At 63.0% G+C, this 20555-nt stretch overlaps 2 protein-coding genes across 3 annotated transcripts; both read right to left on the bottom strand.

Moving 5' to 3' along the window:
- Positions 1-605: 605 nt before the first annotated feature.
- On the bottom strand, positions 606-4387 carry MRPL12 (mitochondrial ribosomal protein L12). Its single transcript, XM_045489871.1, has 5 exons — positions 4229-4387; positions 3419-3605; positions 3177-3260; positions 1129-1263; positions 606-1000 (listed from the first exon to the last, which is right to left on the bottom strand). The coding sequence occupies exons 1-5, from the start codon at positions 4300-4302 to the stop codon at positions 884-886; spliced, it is 597 nt and encodes a 198-aa protein (XP_045345827.1). The 5' UTR covers positions 4303-4387; the 3' UTR covers positions 606-883.
- A 1387-nt stretch (positions 4388-5774) lies between these two features.
- Positions 5775-20492, bottom strand: HGS (hepatocyte growth factor-regulated tyrosine kinase substrate). Of its 2 annotated transcripts, XM_045489862.1 has the most exons (22): positions 20296-20492; positions 18750-18834; positions 18344-18419; positions 17864-17956; positions 16079-16202; positions 14769-14821; positions 14297-14365; positions 13225-13349; positions 12269-12347; positions 12035-12133; positions 11809-11910; positions 11151-11189; positions 10923-11066; positions 10771-10830; positions 10035-10245; positions 9494-9666; positions 9266-9406; positions 8994-9171; positions 7293-7426; positions 7098-7217; positions 6832-6921; positions 5775-6445 (listed from the first exon to the last, which is right to left on the bottom strand). In XM_045489862.1, exons 1-22 carry the CDS (start codon positions 20330-20332, stop codon positions 6335-6337), a joined length of 2343 nt encoding a protein of 780 aa, XP_045345818.1. In that variant the 5' UTR covers positions 20333-20492; the 3' UTR covers positions 5775-6334. The 2 variants fall into 2 exon arrangements, with proteins under 2 accessions (XP_045345818.1, XP_045345817.1); XM_045489861.1 differs by having other exon boundaries at positions 7098-7426; positions 20296-20427.
- Positions 20493-20555: the final 63 nt, after the last annotated feature.

Raw genomic sequence — 20555 nt, 5'->3', positions numbered from 1 at the left:
CCGGTGGGGCTCTCTGGGTCAGGGAGCAGCCTTCTTACAAGGAGGTCCAGCAGGGTCCTCCGGGAGGGCCCACAGGTGGCATCTGGGTGCTGGGCACATGCTAGCTCCCCAGACCTGTCCTCGGGGTACCCAGAGCCCGGCACTCCCAGATGCAACATCTCCTTCCGGGCCCGCAGCCCTGTCCTTGCAGACCACTCTTCCAGCATGGCCAGGGAGGGGACACGGGGGCTGGCCGTTCTCAGGTACACGCCTCACCTCCTGCCTGTCTGTAGGCCAGTGCTACGCTTCCTGCCGAAGACCAGCACCGGTGCCCCACGCCCACCTCCCAGGTCACGATCTGACATCGGCCTCGCGGCAGCTGCCACCACTCAGGCAAGCTGGGTGCTGCCCCAACAACCCCCCCCCCCCTTCCTCCCCTCCGTGCGCTGCTGCCGGACCTCCGAGGTCAGGCCCCTGCACAGAGAAGACACAAGGAATGCTGGCCGACCCCCACGTGCCCCGCAGGGAGCGACCCCTGCCACCCCCGGGCGGCCTCCTTGGCGGGCAGGAGCTCCAAGCCAGCCCGCACCACCCACTGGCCGCTGACCCAGACACACCACTGCACACACGGCGCCCGAACAATGTATTTTTCTCAGTGGCCACCAGGGGGCGCGTGTTGCCTCTGGTACGTTCCAGAGTTCCTCTCCCCTGTGCTCACACAGGAGCTGCCCCCCTGTCTCCGCAGGTCCCTTGTCTGTCCCGGAGCAGAGATGGCAGAGCCAGTGCCAGAGCTCTGCCCTGAAGCCGCTCCCACCACGGGTCCCGGATGCCAGGGCTGGAGCAGGAGGGGGCCTCCCCCAGGTCAGGTCCCAGGGACCCCAGTCCACCAGTCCTCAGAGCTGGCCTATTCTAGAACCACGGTGCCGCCCACCGCCTCCAGGGCTGCCTTGATCTTCTCCGCCTCGGCCTTGGAGACATTGGCTTTGATCTCCTGGGGCAGGGACTCCACCAGCTTCTTTGCCTGCCAGAGAGCAAAGTCAGAAATGGGGCCCACGTGGCCCCAAAAAAACCTGCCGTAGGAGGGGCCGGTCTGAGTACCATTAGCACGTTAGCGGCAACAGCCAGAGGGCTGTGCAGCGCGGAACTCACCTGGACGAGGTTTATGCCCTGGATGTAGTTCTTGATTTCTTTGATCAGCCTCACTTTGTCCACAGGCTTTGCCTCGGTCAGGCGGACGGTGAAATGTGTCTGCTCTTTCGGTCTGGGGATGTCTTCTTCTGCCTCCTGGGAGAGGGAGAGAGAAAGGATGGGGTAAAGCGGGCACATTCGGTCCTGTGGCCCCAAAGCCGCCAAGATGGCACAGCAAGGCCCGCAATTCCAGCGGGAGGCCGCGCCGGGCAGCTGGGCTCAGGCCAAACCGGTCCGCCTCGCCAGCGCCGGGGCCCCTCCCTCATGCGCTCCTCAGCGACACCTGCTCCGTCGCTGGAAACCTTGCCACCTCTCCGGAGGCGGTTCTGAAACCACCTCCCCCCACCCCGACCCCGCTCAGGTTCCCTCGTCCCTTAAACACAGTCACTTGTGGCCGGTCAGGGTGACACCAACAGTGCTCGGTGCATCCTCGGGCGAGCCCCAAATCACATGGACACATTTACAGCTGCACCGTCCCCAGGTGACCAGTGGAGGACTGGGGTTGACAGAGCCCCTCCCACCACATGTGAAAATACAGCACCGCGGAGAGCAGGGGGCACGCGGCCCGGCAGCCTGGGGCTGTCCTGCTTTGCACCTGCCCTAGTATTCACAGTGTTCCTTCGTCCCCCAAAGTGTCCCAGTTTAGATGACAGACTTCAGAGTAATTCTCTCTCCTTGTCCCAAACGTTCAGGCTGAACATGATGAGTCTGTAAAGCTACCACTTTGTGGCAGGTGGGGGAGTGGATGTGATGCCAGGGGAGCCACAGACACATATGGACCCGGGAGGGCACTCTACGGGACCCCTGACCTGGTCTCCTTGGTAGGGGATGGATGGCCAGGGAAAGGAGACCGAGGACAGTGATCCAGACTTCAGACACCCAATGACCAAATGCAATTCACAGACCTCGTATAGATTTGGGTAAACCAACTGTTATAAAGTCTGGGACCATTAGCTAAATCTAAATAGACTGAGATAGAAAATCACTGCTAATTACATTTATTGTACAAACGGCTCCTGGCTACGTCCGTACCTGCGTTCTTTGAGATGTGTGCTGGAGCGCACCAAGAAAGGACAGATCAGAAATGTGCCCTGAGGGGCACCTGGGTGGCTCAGTCAGTTAAGTGTCTGACTTTGGTTCAGGTCACGATCTCATGGTTTGTGGGTTTGAGCCTCACGTCGGGCTCTGTGCTGACAGCTCAGAGCCTGGAGCCTGCTTCAGATCCTGTGTCTCCCTCTCTCTCTGCCCCTCCCCTACTTGTGCTGTTTCTGTCTCTCAAAATAAATAAACGTTAAGAAAAAAAAAAAAAAAAAAAAAAAAAGAAGCAAAAAAAAAAGAAATTTGCCTTAAGCTTCAAAGGACAAATGAATTAAATATCAAAACCTTACTAATTATCGAGACTGGAGACAGATACACAGGGCATTATCTGCAGTTGCAGATAGAACTTCGAAATTTTTGTAAAAATTGCAACAGCCCCCAACCAAACTAAAAAACCTAGAAAACAAAAAACAAATTCACACGTGGCTTCAAGTCTGCTGGTTTCCTTACAGAGACCCCAGCCTGTCCAGTGCCTCCCCACCTCGCCGCTCCAGCCCCTGACGTGCCCCCATGGCTCTCTCGCGTGCAGTCCCCTTGCAGCTTGCCTCCTGTATCCTCACATCTCCTCGGCTTTAGGGCCTTTCTTGACATCATAACCCTCCTCTCCCCTCAGCTTCTTCCCTACTTTTTTCTCATAGCACTTAAGCTCAAGTCCTGCTATTCAACAAAAATTTTCTTCTCCTTTGACTCATTGTCAATTCCCCCCACGAAAACGTGGTCTCCACGCGGGCAGGGACCTGCACACCCTTGGCAGGCCGCAGGGGAGCCCACAGCCAGCACACACAGGTCTGCAGGACGCGCTGACTGATGCAGGGCCAAGACAAGGGACAATGAGAGAAATCTGGGCGTCGGGCCATGTGACACGAGGCAAGACGGGAGCCTTTCTGCACAGGACCCTGGCCTGGGCTCACCTCTGGGGCTGCTGCAGCAGGGGCAGCACCAGGCACTGTGCCACCCATTGGCATGAGTCCAACATCCTGGATCTTCAGGGTTTTCTGCAGGGAGGGGAGAGAGCAATCTCAGTAGCTGCCCATCACACCCAAGATAAACACACAGCCTGGCAGGATCCTCACATTCAGAGGGCACACTCTGGGCAATTTACTACACACCCCAAATACACCAGGAACAAGACACAGGCCAGGGCCTGTGGTACCTTGAGAAGCTCGTTGAGATCTGAGATCTCCAAGAGCGTGAGGCTGGCGATGTCCTGGACCAGCTGCTGGATCTTGGGGGGATACTCCTTGGGGGCGTTATCCAGGGGTGCGCCGGCGAGGGCCTCCCCCATTCGAGGGCTGCTGCATCTCATCAGCCGCACAGCGCAGACACGGGGCACCTGTTGCCTAGCCCCCCAAACAAAGCTGTCAGCCTGGCACAGGCCAGTGACACAGACCAGACAGGTTGATGATAAGAGCGCAGTTCTAGCTCCTAGGTCCCAACCCAGGGTTCTCAGATTCCAGGGTCCACGCGAATAAGGGGATTTCCCAGCTACCTCAAGCACTTCAAAGAGCCGTAGAAATGCACGCAATTATTTGCAGACAGACTACCCACACCGTTAAGTTTCCGTGTCGGAAAACTCTCTATCAACCCACGGGAGCAGGGCAGTAACCTGACGGCATTTTGCTACACTAAGGCCTTCAGAACCTGGGGCCCTCGGACGGCACAACGCCGGGCCCACCGATGGAAGACCTCCAACGTCACTAGGCCTGTAGGGGAAACTGAGGCCCGCAGAGTGGCAGGGACCTGAGCAAGGTCATCTGCGACCACCCCTAGCACTCTGCGCAGCACGCGTGGTTAGGGGGCCGGCAAGTGGGGACCCCCGCGACCCGCACCGCCTCCGGGCCCCACCGAGTCGGGGGTGGCATCCCGCCCGCCGCACGCGGACACCGCCCCCAACCTGCACCCTCAGTCGGCGGCCCAGGGCCCCGACCCTGCCGCCCCGCCAGCCCTCGGCGGACCGTGGTACCTGGCGAGACGGAGCGCAGCGCCCTGACGTCTGAGACACGGCCCCCAAAAGGGGCGAGCGGCCGCCGGCAGCATCGGTCCGCGGGCGGGAAGGTCACACGCGGCTCCCCAGGAGGAGGACGCTCTAGCTGCCCGGGCCGCCGAGCATACGAGCTGCGTGGGGACGCTCTAGCCGCCGAGGCCGCCGAGCATACGAGCTGCGCGAGGGCGCTCTAGCCGCGCGGGCCCGACGGGCGAAAGAGTTGGGGACCGACGCTCTAGCCGACGAAGCCGCCGGGCAAACGAGTAGGAGAGGACGCTCTAGCCGCACCTCGCGCTCCCTTCCCGAGATTACCCACTAGGCGGCGAACCGCGCAGGCGTACAGGGTCGTTGGTGGCGGCCGGGGGCCTGGGGCTGGACGGTGACCGGCTGGGGCCCTCTACTCGCTGGGGGAATCAAGGCCAGAAAAGGCCGACGCTTGGAGCCAGGCTCCGTCCGATTCGGGGAGGCGGTCCCGGCCCCCGGGCAGCCCGGCCAGGGAGAACCTGGGGAAGCCTCGCGGCGGCTGACAACGAATTTCCGCCGCCGCGGGGCGGGCACGGGGATCCCAGGTGTCCTTTCTCCGCAGGTCCGTGCTGGGGGCCTTGGCTGCCCGCAGCCAGGAGCCACCTAGTGCGGGGAGCCCCCGCTGCCCTCTGGGCAGTCTTTTCCTTGGTTTCCTCCTCCTTCTGAAGGATTGCCTTTCCCGCCCGCGCGGTTCCCGTAGCCTCGGGAGCGCCTCGGCAGCTGAGTTGGGGGCTCTCCCCTTACAGCGTTGCCAAGGGTTGTGATTGAGCTCTGAAGGGTCGAGGGATGGAGCCCTGGACGGGAGGGCTAGCCGTACACCTGGCTCTGTCTCCAGCTGCTTTTCCAGCCAGCTCCCAGACATTCCGCACCGGCTCTTCTGCTTAGGCCTCTGTAGCTCCACCCGGCTCAGCCAACACCTGCCCTGAGGGCCCTGGGTCTCGCCTCTTCCAGCTCATTTTCCAAGAGCCAGGCCTGGAACCGCACTTTAGATCACGAAAGCAGAGCCGTCCTCTGCCTCAACCTCTTGCTCTCCTGGCCCTGCTTTTGACCTGCACTCAGATCACCTATTAAACTAGTCCATTCTTTCTCAGGAGAGCTAATGCCGGGTCATCTAAGAGACTTGGTATTTAAGGTGTGAAATGTTTTGAACTCTAGACGCAAAGGGCTGTGAGTTTACATTCTTAAAATATTTTCTTCCAGACTACGACTGGTGTAGAATCAGACCAGATCCTTGGGCTTTGCAAGTCTTGGAGGAGTCTGGGCAGAGCAGAGCCGGGTGGAGAGGGCTGCTGCTGGGTCCCCAAGGGCACAGCTCGATGGCGCCCAGTTTTCAGGGCGGGAGCAGATCTGCAGCTGCTGCCAGAGAGTGTCCACCCCTGGCAACTGCCTGTGGAGCTGTGCCAGGCTTGGAGGACAGGCTGGCCTACGGACACGTGCCCACACGCCCCTGCCCAGACCTGGGCCGGCTGCCTACCACCTTCTTTCTGAACAGACACTCCAATACTTGTTGAAAGACGTTTTATTTTCAGTGTTCCATTCCGTCTACTCAGGGCACTGGATGAGATGGCAGCTCAAAAGCAGAGAAGCTGGAGACGAACCCCACCTTCCCGTGAGGGCTGGGAGTGCCTGCTGACCGCTGGGGGGCACGCACACTAGTCAGACCACAGGCTGCACAGGCTCACGGTGCAGATGGGAGGGCACAGGCTGCACGGGACAGAAGGGCCCCACTCCAGCAGCCCTCACAGGACCTGACACACTGGGCTGGGGGCTCCCTCTCAGAGAAGGTCCTTCCCTCCCACCCTCTGAGGCTTGACCCTGGGGAAAGAGGTCAGAGACCCAACTCAGGGAGATGGGGATGAGGGTAGGGCCTGGAGCACGAGGAGTCAGCAGAAGAGGACAGAAAGGGGGAAGGGGCCAGGGGGAAGGGCCACCCCCTGCCTGTAGCAGGGACACTACATGGCGGTAAGAGGAGAGCAAGGCGGGACGATGCTAGTTAGAGACGGAGGTGGGGGTTTCAGAGAACCGTAGTGTTGTTCTGGATGGCCAGCTCCCAGCTGGGGATCAGTCAAAGGAGATGAGCTGGGCTTCACTGCCCTGTGCCGGAGGGCCCTGTGCGGGCGGCTGCTGGGCCACGGGGGGTGGCTGCTGGGGGGGTCCCCCTGAGGGCGCCATCTGGAGGGGACACACAGGAACCATTGGCCCCGCCTTCCCACCCTCTACTGGCTGTTCTATAGAATGCTCTGCCCTGGTCTCAGCCCCAGTGAGGCCCCCGCCCCACTCCCTCCTCCCAGCGTGTGGTCGGTTCCCGGTTCTCTTCCTGCTCCAGCATAGACCCCACGCATTCCCAACCAACGTCTGTGGAGTTGAGCTGACTTGGCCTCGAACTTTTAAGTAAATGTGCATAGCTTGGATATCTGTGGGTGCTGTGGTGTGCGTGCGGTGTGTGTTGATGTCCTCGCTGCTGGGAACCAGTCCTGGCCTGCACTGTCCGTCCTCCCAGGGCGGCCCCACCACCCTCAGCGTCCTGAGCCTCGCCGGCAGCCTTGGGAGAGGCTCACCTGCTGGTACATGGGCTGCTGCCCTGAGATGTAGGGCTGCTGTGGGGGCGGCATCGGTGTGTCCTGGCTGGGAAGGGTGTTCATGAGGTTCTGTGAAAATGAAGCAAAACTCACATGAAGGAGTCCGGTCGACAATAAAGGGGGGCACTTCTGGCCTGAAAAATCAAACGCCCACCAGCTAGGAGACCCTAACGGTGGGGAAGGATGGCCTGCCCTGCCCAGTGCTCCCCTGGCGTCTTTTCCGTGTGGACGCCTCAGTCTCTCACCTGCATGCTGTATGGCTGGTAGCCCACGGACACCGACTGGCTCCCCATGTAACCCATGGCACCGGACTGTGGAGGCTGGGAGATGGCCGGGAGGCTCTGTGGGGCCTGGGAGGCCACGTTCTGTGGAGGGAAGGGCGTGACGGGACAAAGGCTGGGGTCCTCTCCCCGGGAGAGGGAGCGGCCCCACCTGCCTACCTGATAGCCCTGCGTGGGGGTGGGCTGATAGGAGGAGTAGGCTGGGCTGGCGGTGGGTCCGGCCGGGCCCTGGGGGGCCGCCTGCGCACCGGCGGCTCCTGCTGGGTACATGTAGGCGCTCACCATGCCGGGATCTGCAGGGGAGAGGAGCAAGCTGGCTGTCCTGCAGGGTGGGGGGCGGGGAGGGGCAGCACTTCCGAGTCTCCCTTTTTGTCGTGACTTTTGGGAGCGAGTTCATGTTTCACGTTCTCCCAAAAAGAAAAGCAACGAAATCAACGAGAATAGGAGAGGAGTTCTAAAACAGAATGAAATCAGAAGAGATGAACCAAACTGTACTGACAGTGACAGGACGACACGGGAAGCTGGTGAAAACGAGCCCTCGGGCCTTCGGAAACTCAGCGTCTGGACCCTGCGTCCTCGGCCGAGAGAGGACCACAGACCTAGTGAACCTGTCAGCAAGCGCCTGTCCCCAGTGGCTCAGGCTGGCGTTCCCGGAGCCACTTTGTGTCTATCCCAGGAACGGACAAAACAGCACACGTGGAGTGGACGAGAGGCAGGAGTTAGAGGCGTGGGAAGGGGAGGGAGCCCCGTGCGGTATCACTGAAGCTTTGCCTGCCGGAAGATAAGCCGCGCGTGTGCATCTACACGTCCCGGCGGTCCCCTGCGCTGAGCGCACCTGGGCCCGGGTTGCCAAAGAGCCTCCGCTATCAGGACCAGGGGCTCGCTGGACGGGAGCTACATTTCAGGAAACGGAGCAGCCGAAGGGGTTTCCTGGGGCCACAGCTGTGACCCTCTGAGCGTCCAAACACACTGTGAAATTTGAATAAAATGGGTCTGCCTGATGAAAAAGTAAACAGGACAGAAGAAAAAGTGCCTTCGTATTTTGAACAGACCTCTGATCAACGGGAGGAACGAGATAAAGTCACCGTTTGGCAAACGTTATGATAAACTCAGACAAAACTAGCAAAAAACATTAAAACCACGAGCTAAAACCTGCAGAAGGACAAGGATGTAGGTGTCTTATCTCCTCGTCAGGGTCTTGTTGGTTACGGGAAAGCCGTTCCCTCCAGGGAGGACACCCAACAGACTGCCCACACACCACGTGGCCAGCGGCCGGCTGTGCCTTCCTGCTGAACACTGTAGCCCCCCGATGACTGGCCCAAACACAGCCACGGGCCGTCACGCCAACGAAGACCAGACAAAACCCACTGAGGGGTGGTCTGCAAGACATGGGCCAGGGCTCTTTGAGAAGTTCGTGTCGTGAAACACACAGACTAGGAACTTTCTAGGTTAGGGACAAAAAGAAACAGAACCGGTAAAGACAACAACCGTGGGGTTCCTACTGGCACAAAGGGATGGGTGAGAGCTGAACCCGGCTGCGGAGGACGTCACACCACGGCCTCAGGGGCTCTTAGCGTGGCATCCGTGCCCAGGCCGTGAGGGAGTGACCTGGTTTTAGGACACGCGTGCCGAGACCACGAGGAGCAAAGGGCATCGTGCCTGCCCCTTACTCTAAGAGGTTCAGGAGAGCGCACACGTGCCCGTATGAAAAGAGAGCGCAAACGTAACGAAACGTTAACGTGGGGAAAACCCGGAAAGCTCTCGGTGCTGTTTTCACTTTCCTGTAAATCCAAAATTACTCCAGAACGAAGAAGGACAAGCTGGTGGTCTGGGGCTCATCGGAGGTGCCCGCCCTGTTACCTGCTCCGGCCCCAGGCATGCCGGGGTAGGGGCTGCCGGCAGTGGGCGCAGGCTGGCTCATGTACACGGTGTGCATGGGGGAGCCCTCCACCGAGCCTGCTGGGCTGAAGGTGCCTGGGAAGCTGGTTGGGCCGGAGGGCTGGTAGAGCACGCCCCCGGCCGCGGGCACGGCCTGGAGCTGCAGACAGAGAGAGACGACGGTCAGGGCGGTCAGGGCAGTACTCGGTCGCGGGCGTCCCCGGCTAGGGGTGGGCCCAGCGGGGGGTGCGTGCCTGGGCGTAGGGCAGGGAGAAGGCGGGCATCTGGGCCCGCATCTGGATGGTCTGCTTCTGCTGCTCCAGGCGCATCTGCCGCTCCTTCTCCTGCTCCTGCAGCCGCTGGATGGCCAGCTGCCGCTGTACCTCCAGGTATTCCTGCGGGCCACGAGGCAGGGGTCAGGGCTGCCCGCGACCTGGGCGCCCCCCTCCCCCGCCCCCCCGCCCTGGGGCCGACCGCCGCACCTGCTTTTTCTGCCGCATGATCTCCAGCTTCTGGGCCAGCTGTATCTGGCGCTGGCGCTCGGCTTCCTCAGCTGCCCGGCGAAGCTTCTCCCGGTGCTCTTCCCGCAGGGCGCTGAGGGCCCCCCGCGCATCGCGGATCTGCGCCAGCTTGTCCTGCAGCCCCTCGTAGTATACTGTGGGGAGAGGGCGGAGCCGGGAGCCCTTGGAGTGGGTGGGAAGCACTGGCCGCCCGGGGCTGGGCTCCCACTCTGGACAATGGCCACCGGGCCCGCCTCTGCCCAGCCAAGGGCCAGGCCACAGGGCACGGCCGGGGTGTGGGCTTCTCAGGGGCAGGGCCGGGGGTGGGATTCCTCCTTGAGCGGACTGCCCTATGCTCAGCGGGGTACTTCCCGCCGCTGGGGGCACTTCCCTGAGTTGCCCGCGGCCCGGCCCCGCCCCCACCCTAAAAACCTTTGCCGCGCCCACGGCGACCGGGCCGGCACTGCCCCTCGGGGCGCAGCGAGGCCGCCACGGAAGGTCCCCCGTGCGCCGCGGCACCTACGCCTGCGCTCGTCCAGCTGGTTGAGCAGTTCCAGCAGCTGGGGGTGCATGCTGTTGATGGACTGGAACAGGGACAGCACGGCCGAGTCGTTGGTGATGCTGCGGCCGCGCACGTGGTTGCTCTTCATGCGGTTGACGAAGGTGGTGACAGCGTTCTGCAGGGCCTTCAGAAACTGCGCGTGGCTCTCCTCCGACTCCCCGTTCTGGAATTGCTGCTCGGGACACACGTGGGACCTTGCTGAGCGTCCCCGCCCCACCCCGTGCCCTCCAGGGCCCCCAGACAGGACCCGCCACTCCAGGCGCTACGCTCCGACCCTGCTGTGCATCTGACTCGATCCTCCCAATGGTGCCGCTGAGCCCCAAGGAGCCCCAGGAGCGCCTCCTGCACTGGGCTCCGTGTCGGCCGGGACGGAGCTGGCCGAGCTTGGGCGGCCTGGCTCGGAACCCTTCAAGGTGGCCTGATTCCCTTGAAGAGGCCCCGGTCTCTTAGTCAATGGCCCACAGAGCCCCCAAGCCCCAGGACAGGGCAAACAAAGATTCAGCCGGGTGGTTCTGGGCTGCCCTACAATATTCTGATCCACGCCAGGCAGCAGGTGGCCAAGAGCCAGCTGGTGTGCAGGGGTTCCATGGAGTTCTCGGCTGGAACAGCTCGCCTCCGGGAGGTCACTGTGGGCGGGGCCCTGGCCCCACCAGGAGTAGTGCCCGTAACGGGGCCCTCAGAGGGGGCCACGGCTTACCTCGCCGAAGGGGCCGCTGGAGGGGGCCACGGGCTGAGAGTCTGTCTCCGGGAGGGGCGTCTGGAAGAGGCCAGAGGGTGAGAGGGGCGTCTGGCCTATCCCAGGCGCCGCCCCCCCAGGACCGTGGGCCTGGAGTGCCGAGAGCAGCCCACCTCCAGCGCACTGGCAGGGCCTGTGTGCCCCTCCGCGGGCGGGGCAGCCGGCTCCGTCAGGGGCGCGGGGGCAGACGGCGTGGGGCTCTTCCGGGACTCCTCCTGCTTCTTCTCCCAGTAGTTCCGGTTGAGGTACCGGGCAAGCTGCACGGGCAACAGAGGTCACTCCCGAGGGCCAGGGAGCTGCAGGGGAAAGCACCACGCGCAGAGGCACCCTCGCCCCCTCACCTCAGGGTCGATGTCCTCAGCCAGAGGCGCCGACGAGGTCTGGGGAGACACAGGCCAGATCAGCAGTGACCCACGGGCTCGAACACTCACCCAGCTCCTCCCAGGCCATCGCTCAGGATGCTGGGATGCCACGGCCGTGACAGCGGGCACTGAGCACCGGCCAGTCTGTCCGAGGGGCCCCCGGGGCTCTGGGTGTGGTACCCCCACGCCACTTCCCAGAAACCACACTGTAACGTCCCAACGGCAGGTGCAGGGTCTCCTTAGGCCCTTGGCCAGCTGGCCTCCCTGCTCGTGCAGCCCCGCAGAGCCCACGATGACTTCCTAAATCTTCCGCCCCACCTGCCACCCACCCCCTATTTACAGAGGGAGCTAAAGCCAGAAAAAGGCAGACCCCTTTTGACCCCAGGGTTCACCCATCTCCTCTTGCTCGGGGTGGGGGCGGGGCGGGGGTGGGGGGGATGCCTCCAGCCTTCCCATGTCCTCTCTTCCCATGTCCCCTGTGAGGGGACCCCTGGCCAGGGGCAGGAAGGCCGGGGAGGGCCAGCCCGGACCTCGACCTTCACCCACCCCATCAGGCGCCGTCTTTTCTGGGGCAGCCCTCCGGCCTGCCTCCCCACCCCCTGGCACAGAACCGCGGCCCGGCCTGGGACGGGCTCACCACTGGCGAGGAGTACAGGCTGCTGGCAGGGGGCGCCGACGAGGCCACGGGCGCGGGTTCTGCTTTGGGGTACGTGGCAGCGGCGTAGGCAGACTTCTGTCTCTGCAGGAGCAGGGAGGCGTCAGGGCGCAGGCGGACTAAGCCTCCACACTCCTCGGCCCTCCCCAAACGTCTAGGGACGGTCTCCCCCTGTGCCCCCGGACCGGGGGAGCCTCCCTCGGCTCACCATCCTCTCCTTCTCCTCAGCCTCTGACTGAGACAGGGCCAGGGCCAGCTGCAACTCCTCCTCCTCTTGCAGGGCTGTCTCGTCCCGCTTGGGGGGCAGCTGGGGACAGACAGGCCGGTGAGCGGGGCCCGGGGCCAGGAGTACCTGGGACTGCTGGGACAGGGGGCCGCTAAGGTACTCTGGGGGCAGCTGGGGACAGACAGGCCGGTGAGCGGGGCCCAGGGCCAGGAGTACCTGGGACTGCTGGGACAGGGGGCTGGTCAGGTACTCTGGGGGCAGCTCCGCTGTGGACGACGCCTTTCCTTCCGCTTTCCTGGAGGCGAGAGAACGCTGGGTGGCCGAGCACCTCACCCCAGCCCCCAGCATCCCCACAGAATGACGACAGAAGTGCCACAGGCCATGCTCTAGAGAAGAGCCGGTCCCTCAAACCAGCTGTCGCCTCTGGGATGCGGGACCCTGGGCAAGTCACTGGCCTAAGCCCCAGCCCCCTCTCCTGAAAATGAGGTTCACGCGTGGGAAAGGAAGTTTTCAGGGGAGCGGCCTGCAGACACCATCGCAGACGCCGGAGGATGGACAGCACGGGCCTCCAGACGGGCTGCACCGAGAGGGAAGAAGCCTCACTCCTGGGACAGAACCAGGAGCACAGAACCAGACTCTAAGGCAGCCGAGGAGGTGGGACGGCCACCTGTCATGTGCCACGGACCTGGATGCGCCTGACAGGGACGCAGTGGAACCAGAATGGGAGCGCAAAGTAGGTGTTGGCCCCGCGCTGATGTCACGTGCCCCGGTGTGACAACTGTGCTGTGCTCCCAGGAGAGCGCGCACTTCTAGGGAAACACACGGGGCTTGGGGTACAGGGGGGCGGGGGGCTAGCCGCGGCTCGCTCGCAGAGATCCAGAACGGACACGGTGTGCGTGAACATGCAGGTGGGTGGAGAAGGGGGACCGTGCAATTATGCCAACGTGGCGGCCTCAACACTGAGGGAGCCGGGAGGAGGCCACACCACATGGCGTCTGCTTACCGCCCCTGGGTCTTTTCCCTAAGTTTTACGTCCAAGCTAAAAAGTTAAGAAGCACACAAACCCTAGCACCCGGCTGGCAGGTCTGAGAGCCTGGGTGCGTGCCAGGCCCGTCCTGGACAGCCAGGACCCGGAGCACACGAGGCCCTCGGGGCAGCCGGCGCGGACTCACTTGTTCAGCTGCTCGTAGCAGGGCTCGCACACGCGCACCTCCTTCTCGATGCCAAACTTGGGGATGGTGGAGGACTTAGAGGAGCACTTGCCGCAGAAGATCTGGCCGCATGCCCGGCAGTGGTGCTGTGAACGGGGCGGGTCAGGGCGCGGCCCGCAGCCGGGCCGCTGCCCTCTCGCGCCCACCCTGCCCACCTCCGCCTGCTGCTGAGTGCCCCCGGCCGGGCCTCCCCGGGTGGGAGCTGGGCCAAGAGTGGGCAGAAGGCAGGCCTGAGTGGCCACAAAGACCCTTGGGAAGCAGCACGCTTCCAGGCTCCCGACTGCAGCCATCGCTGTGGGAGAAGAAGTCCAATTAAAAAAACCCATGCGTGGGGCGCCTGGGTGGCGCAGTCGGTTAAGCGTCCGACTTCAGCCAGGTCACGATCTCGCGGTCCGGGAGTTCGAGCCCCGCGTCAGGCTCTGGGCCGATGGCTCAGAGCCTGGAGCCTGTTTCCGATTCTGTGTCTCCCTCTCTCTCTGCCCCTCCCCCGTTCATGCTCTGTCTCTCTCTGCCCCAAAAATAAATAAACGTTGAAAAAAAAAAATTAAAAAAAAAAAAACCCACGCACGAGTTGTGCTCGGGGAGGAGTACTTGCGGGACAGTAGATCCGGGGCGTCAGCTGAGACGCCCCCCCCCCGGCCCCAGCCTGCACCATTGCCATCTGTGCCTCAACAGGAAGGGAGGCTGCAGCTGAGGGGTTGGAGCGCACAGGCTGTCGGCCGTGAGGTGCAGCTAAGGGCGCAGCAGGCCCGGGAAACACACGCCCGAGCCTCCCGCGGCCCCAAGCCCACGGCATTCTTGTCCCCCGGGGGACGCAGCCTCGCCCAAGCTTCCTCCGACAGCACAGGCCATCAGACTCAAGACCCCTCGGTGACCACGATGACCGCACGGCTGGGGGTGGACTTGCCCCGCCTCCCCCCCCCCCCCCCCCGCACCACGAGGTCACAGCCAAGAGGGAAAGGACCTCGAGTGGGTGCAGCGGCCTCACGGCAACAGCGGGTGGTCTGGGGGCTGCCCCGGGGGGCATGCTCACCTTGCGGGTCACCACCCCGAACTGCACCCGGCAGCGGTGGCACTCTTCGGCATCCACCCAATCGGGGGCCTGGGGGACAGGCAGAGTCAGGGTCACGTGGCCCCCGCCTTCCCTGCCAACATGCCCACTCCCCACAAATGGGGGAAGACCCCAGAGAGCGCAGGGGCTGGGGGCCAAGTCCGCAGACGCGAGGAGGGAAGCCACTCCAGGACACCCTGTTCGCTCTAAGCACGTGGCAGCCAGGCTCCCTGCGGGCCACAGCGACACAATGGCAGGTCTCAACTGCGCGAGCCTGCCAGCCACAGGCACCTCGAGTGACCTTCCGACCTCAGCCTGACGAGACCCAGCTGCACGTTCTCGTGGAGACGGCAGCTCCCCCACCAATGTTCCCAACAAGCCGGGCCCCCCGGGCTTCCCTTCGGCTCCCTCAAAGCAGCCTAACTCCCAGATGCCCAGCACCCAGTGAACTCACTCTCTCTGCAGCAAACATGGCATCGCTCTCCTTAAACTCTGGGAACACGTGTCCTGGAGAAAAGAGCCCGCGGTCACCGCCGGTGCCACCCTGGCACGCAAGACCCTGACCGCCTCACCTGTCCTCACCCCGTCTGCCCCGAGACCTTTAGGAGCCACGTTCTAACTCTTGGCATCCGCCTCCCCAAACAGACCTACAAAAGGAGGCCTAGAGCCCCTGGGTGCAGAGAGCAGCGACCCGGCACCAGGTGAGTGCGCCTGGGTGCACGAGTGGGCCTGCCCGGTACCGGGGGTGGCTCCCCACGGCCACGCCATTCCGGGGCTGTGGCATGGAGCCTGGCCGCACTCCCACCACACCAGGGCCTCACGGATCCTCCCTGGACCTCCCATCTGGCTCCTGGCCCCACGCTCCAGCCCCCTGTACCTCTCAGGATTCTTAAAACCAGTTCCCAAGCTTTTCTGAGACGCAGATCCCTCGAGAATCTGAGCTTCGGATGCTCTCCTCAGCAAAGTGAACGTGAGCATATGCCCACCATCCCAGGTCTGAGGTCCAGGGACTGCGGGCCTGAGGCCAACTCACCAACACGGACAGGACCCTTGTCACAGGTTCTCCACAGGTTCCTACCCACCCATAGCCACCAGACCCTACCCCTGCCCCAGGCCTCATTTTCAGGGCCAGAGGACTCTGCACAGGTGGGGGACACACCCGCTCAGCCATGGTGGCCCAGCCCTTGCCAGACCCCACCAGCTCGGCACGGCCACTGTGGCGGCGGGGAGGAACCTCAGCTGTCACGGCCCAGCTTAAAGCCCTCCTGGGACCAGCTCTGCCTGAGCTCTCCTGTGGGCTGGCGCCTCCCATGCCTTCGCACCAGCCCGCCGTGGCTCCGGGGCCTCGGAACGGAATCCTCTGTGGGATTCCAGGGCCCAGCCCTTCTCACTGCCCGTTCTCGTGTTCACGTCTGGTGTGCGAGCTGCCTGCTCCCCAGGCGCTCTCCAGCCCTCGTGCTAAACCAGCACCAGGGTTTAGAGGCAGGGTTCCCAGGCCTTCCTTCCTTCCTAGGACCTGACGCTCGGGAATTGGCTCCTTCACTAACCCTTCACTCGTGTGTCGTCTGCCTCACCCAGGGGGTGTCGGGTTGCCCCACGGCGATACCACCCCACGCTCCCGCCACCGATCACGCAGCACGATGCCATCCCCTGCCCCGCACACGGTGCACACAGCCTTTCTTGGGATGGCCTGGTGCAGAGCGGCCCCTCAGCTCCTAGAGGCGTGTCCCGAGCCTGGGACCTGACAGACCCCGCCCAGCTCACCTTCCACCTTCATGATCTGGTACGTGTCCTGGACCACCTTGTACTTGGGCTCATTCCGGAAAGCATGCGCCCAGGCCTGGATCAGATACAGAATCTTGTTTCGGACATTTACCTCCACCTGCCTCTGCAGAGAAAGGAGAAAGGAGAACAGAGAACGAGGAGGGCCGTGAGAGATGGGAACAGCAGAGAGGTGCCTTGCGAGGAAGCGGCAGGGAGACCGCGCCACTCTGAGCGCACGGGCCGGCAGGGGTGTGTGTGGGGGGGCCCTGCGTGGGACACAGGGGCCACGCACGGACCCACTCCCCAGGCCCGACGCTCCTCCGTGAAGCCCGGCCCCGAGGACAAGCCCATCACAGCCATCTACCCACACAGGACCGAACTTGTCCTCAGTCCCCTAGAAAAAGCTGGGGCCTCCCTGAAGCCCAGCTCCCCAGACCCACTACCCTGCCTCCTCTTGCCCTACCCCAAGGCGCCCGAACCAAGCCCAGAGGCCCCTCAGTCTGTAACCCACTGTGGCTCCAGCAAATGCCAGGCCGTAACAGGCAGAGCCGGGCAGGACTGCGTTGAGGCCGCGGACACGCGGCCGGCTGCCTCTCCTCTGGCCACAGCCAGCCTGTGCGGGTGGGGGCCGGCCGCTCCAGGAACCTCCCTGCGTGCACAGCCGCCATTTCCACCAGGTTCCAGCACAGCCAGTCACATCTCCAGAGCTCTCTCGGGGACGCTCAGGAAGACAGCAGGGCGAGTAAGCTGCTTCCTGGAGATGCCAACTAGACTCACACACGAGGCCTCCGGTTCTCTCCCGTAACCTGCATCCAGTGAGCGGAGCCCTCTTTCTTACGGTTACCCTCCCTCTACAAAACGGGGTTAACAGGCTCAAGCCACGTGTGGCACATGGGATGTGGCCGTGATAGCACGAGGGGCAGGGCTAGCCCTTCTGACCTTGTAGCCAGGCCACCCTAAGGACTGCCTGGGTCACCAGTCGGAGCCCACCTCAGGCCCCAGATGGGCTCTTGGCCACGTGAGCCCACGGGTGCCCACCCAGGCCGGGAAGCGGCGGCCCCGCCCACCAGTGGTGACAGAGCCGGTATATGGGGCTGGGCTCCTTGGCCGCCCCCAGGTGGCCTCACCCCTGCGAGATGCCCTTTCACCTCAAAGAATGGCCGCACCACCTGCCCTGTATCACCCAACCTCATGTTGTCACCACCCACGTCACAATCCCTGCAGCTGGGCGGTGGCCCGTGCAGGACACTCTCTCTAGGGACTCTGGAGGACCGTCCCTCCCCTAAGAACAGAGAGTGTGAAACCCACTCCCCAAGGTGTCCCCGGTATGCCGTCTCCCCCAGCTCTCCCTCCACAAACACGTCAGACTCACGTGCCTCCCTGCTCAGAATCCTGGCTCTGCGTGTGGGACAGCCCCCCCGCCCCCGCCACCCACGCTTCGGGGCCCCCCGCAGGCCTCCACCCGCACACCCTGCCCACAGCTACTCACGCACACACAGCTCCTTCCCCACCACCCAGTGAGGCTCTGAGCCCTACCTGGGAAGCCTTTCCCCTAGGAACGGCAGGGTCTCCTCTGTGTCCCCAGACGCAGCAGCCTGGCTCACTTCCGGTGACGCCCCGACCTCACCCAGCCGGGATTCCTGAGGCCGAGGTGCTCACCTTCCTGTCCTCTGCTCTGCCCGGCACTGCTCTGCCCCAGGTGCCGGCAAAGACCCAGAAGAGCCCGGCCTCGGGGTCACTGCACTCCCCACAGTCTAGAACCGTCTGTCCCTTCCAAGAGCCCACCTTCAACAGCTCCTTTAGCTCCTCCATAGTCTGCTTGTTGGCCACCTCATCGTGGACCGTCTGGCCGCAGTTCTTCACCACAGACTCCATGACCTGCGGGACCCGAGGAAGGGACGGGCCAAGTCACCGGTCAGGGTGGGACGCCCCTCTTGGACAGGCCCCTCGGGCAAGCCAGCCTGTCGAGGGATCCACGTGGCGGCTCTGGGTCGGGCAACCGCTGCTTCGTGCGCCCCTTCTGATTCCATTTTTTACTACCAGGGACGGAGACTAGAGTCCATCTCTGGGCCCTAAGTCAGCCGGCTGCAGGTGGGATAGCTGAGGCATGACCTCTGTCAGGTTGCTCGTATCTCCCTCGTTCCCCAGGCAGGTGGGCAAGGCCCCAGACTCAACTCGTCTCTGCCTTCCTGACACGGACACGGGGTGGGGACTCTTGAGGTGGCCAGATCACGGGGCGGGGGGGGGGGGGGGGGTGCTAGTTACCTCGAGGGCATACAAGGCCACGTGGGGATTCTTGTCGTTAACTTTCTTTTTGATAGAACTCACTGCGTATTTTGCTCTGAAAGAAAAGGACGTTGGTAAGAGAAATAGAAAAACGAACCACCTCAGAAGCTAACGTGAAGAGAGCCCACCCGCCCTCCGGTCCTCAAAACCCCCAAGCAAACGGTAAGGGAATCACACACCTCCAGACTATACAGAGAAAGCCCTCTCGTTGTCCCCAGATCCCAAAACTCCCAGTGTGGAGACCATTCACTTCTCCACCTCGGGACCTGCTCCCATGAGGGCAGGCCACTGCCGGATCTTGGCGCATCAGAGGGCACCAAGCAACCCCGAGCGCGCCATGGTGCCGCCCCCTCGCTTCTGGGCAGCACAGGCCCGCCTCACTTACTGTGTGTCCCCCTGGCGGATGAGGTCACAGATCTGGAGGATGGATTCCCAGTCGGTCTCCAGCAGAAGCTGGCTCGTAGCTTTGTCTAAAGCAAAAATGCATCATTACTGGGGCTCGGCATTCGTCTGATGCCCTAGGTGGCCCCAGAGCTCCGCAACAGGGAGCAGAGACCGTCTCCTTCCCATTTAAAACATTTGGAGTGAATGGAAAGGCACACGAAAATCCTCTTGCCACCTGATAATGACAGCGCTGTCCTTCTCAGAGAAAGGACAAACCGCTTAAAAAATAACGATACGAACGCCGGTTATGCACTTCTGGGCCAAATGCCGTTGCAAAGGCTTTATGCAAATGCTGAATTCTCACACAGCCTCGCCAGCAAGGTCCTGTTTCCATCCTCTTTACCGACAAAAACAAGGAAGCCGAGAAGTGAGGTCACACGGCTCGCTGGGGCAGAGCCAGGCAGAGTTCAACACTACACTCGGCCACCTCATCCCGCAGAGTCCCTGGTTCTCCCCAAGTTTAGCCTAGTTGATGAGATCCCAGCAAGGGCGAGGCTGGAGAAGATGCCAAGTGTTTTGTGGGATGAAGACAGGACTGATCCGGAAGAAGTACTCTCGGAATGACACCTTCACACTCTCCACATCACAGTTGCCTCAGGCAGACACACATGCTCTGTCCTCCAGCCCTGCTGGCTCTCCTCCCGGGGACACACAGGTGATCTAACAAGGTGCGCCCACTCGCAGTACTGGTCTGGCAGTAACTTCGGGGTTGATCTCTGGGGGGCTGAGCCACCGCTCAGCTGCGTGTGCTCAGAACAAGGAAGGTGCCTCATCTGAGGTCTTCTCCAAAACCGTATTCAAGGGGAAAGCGTGACAGGCTCAGACTGACCACCGGAGCACAGGGAGCACTGGCCCCAAACAGAGCCCACGCAACGCAGTCTCACTGGGGGCAGAAGAGGACACGTCCCTAAACACTCATTTTCTTTGCTAAAACTCGTGACCTCCAGGAGGCTCCCAAAGGATCAGCTCCACCTCCGGCAAACAGAAAACCCGCCTTCCTAAACCACCGCGGCCTTCCGGGAGCCCAGTGGGGACGGACAGCGCCGGCCTGGTTCCCCAGGGAAGCAGCGCTCATAAGAGCGTGGCAGGTCCCAGTGAAGACACTACTGGTTCCACCCTTTGGAGCCCAATGTTTGGGGCACCCTCAAACCCCATGCAACCTAGGTTTTTGGGGGGAGCGGGTCTATGTGACCAGGTCACCCGTTTCCGTGACTCAGGACTTGTGGCCCGCTCAGTGAGATGCTTGTTTCCCCGGGACCGGCCCGCTCCCGGCCCAGGAGCAGAGCCCCGGGCGCAGTCGCCGCGGGCGCGGGCCCGGTCTCCTCCGCGGACCCTCACCTACTCGGGTCGGAGCCCGCGCCCAGCACCCGGGACTGCCCGGTCCCCAAAGCGCGGGCGCGCCCACCCACCCCGGGGGCTCGGCGGCCGCCTCCCGGCTCAGCTCCCAGGACGCGGGCCGAGCCGCGGGGGGGCGGGGGCCACGTTACCTAGGAGACGCTCGAAGGTGCCGCTGCCGCGCCCCATGGCGCCCCAGGACCCCGACCCGACGCCGCTGCGCTCCCCGCTGCGAACCGGCGCGCCCCCGACTTCCGCTTCCGCCTTTTCCCCGGGCGCGCGCACGCGCGCGGCGCCGGGCCGGGCCGCGAGCGGCGAGGAGGCGGGCTTTTCGGCTCGCCCCAGAGGCTGTGCGCCGATTGGGCTGCACCAGGTCGTGAGCGCCGCGAACCAATGAAGAACTTGGACGTGA

This window comes from Leopardus geoffroyi, chromosome E1 (genome assembly GCF_018350155.1).
Source record: "Leopardus geoffroyi isolate Oge1 chromosome E1, O.geoffroyi_Oge1_pat1.0, whole genome shotgun sequence".
NCBI classification, from domain to species: Eukaryota; Metazoa; Chordata; class Mammalia; order Carnivora; family Felidae; genus Leopardus; species Leopardus geoffroyi.
This window is presented reverse-complemented; position numbering and strand designations above follow the sequence as displayed.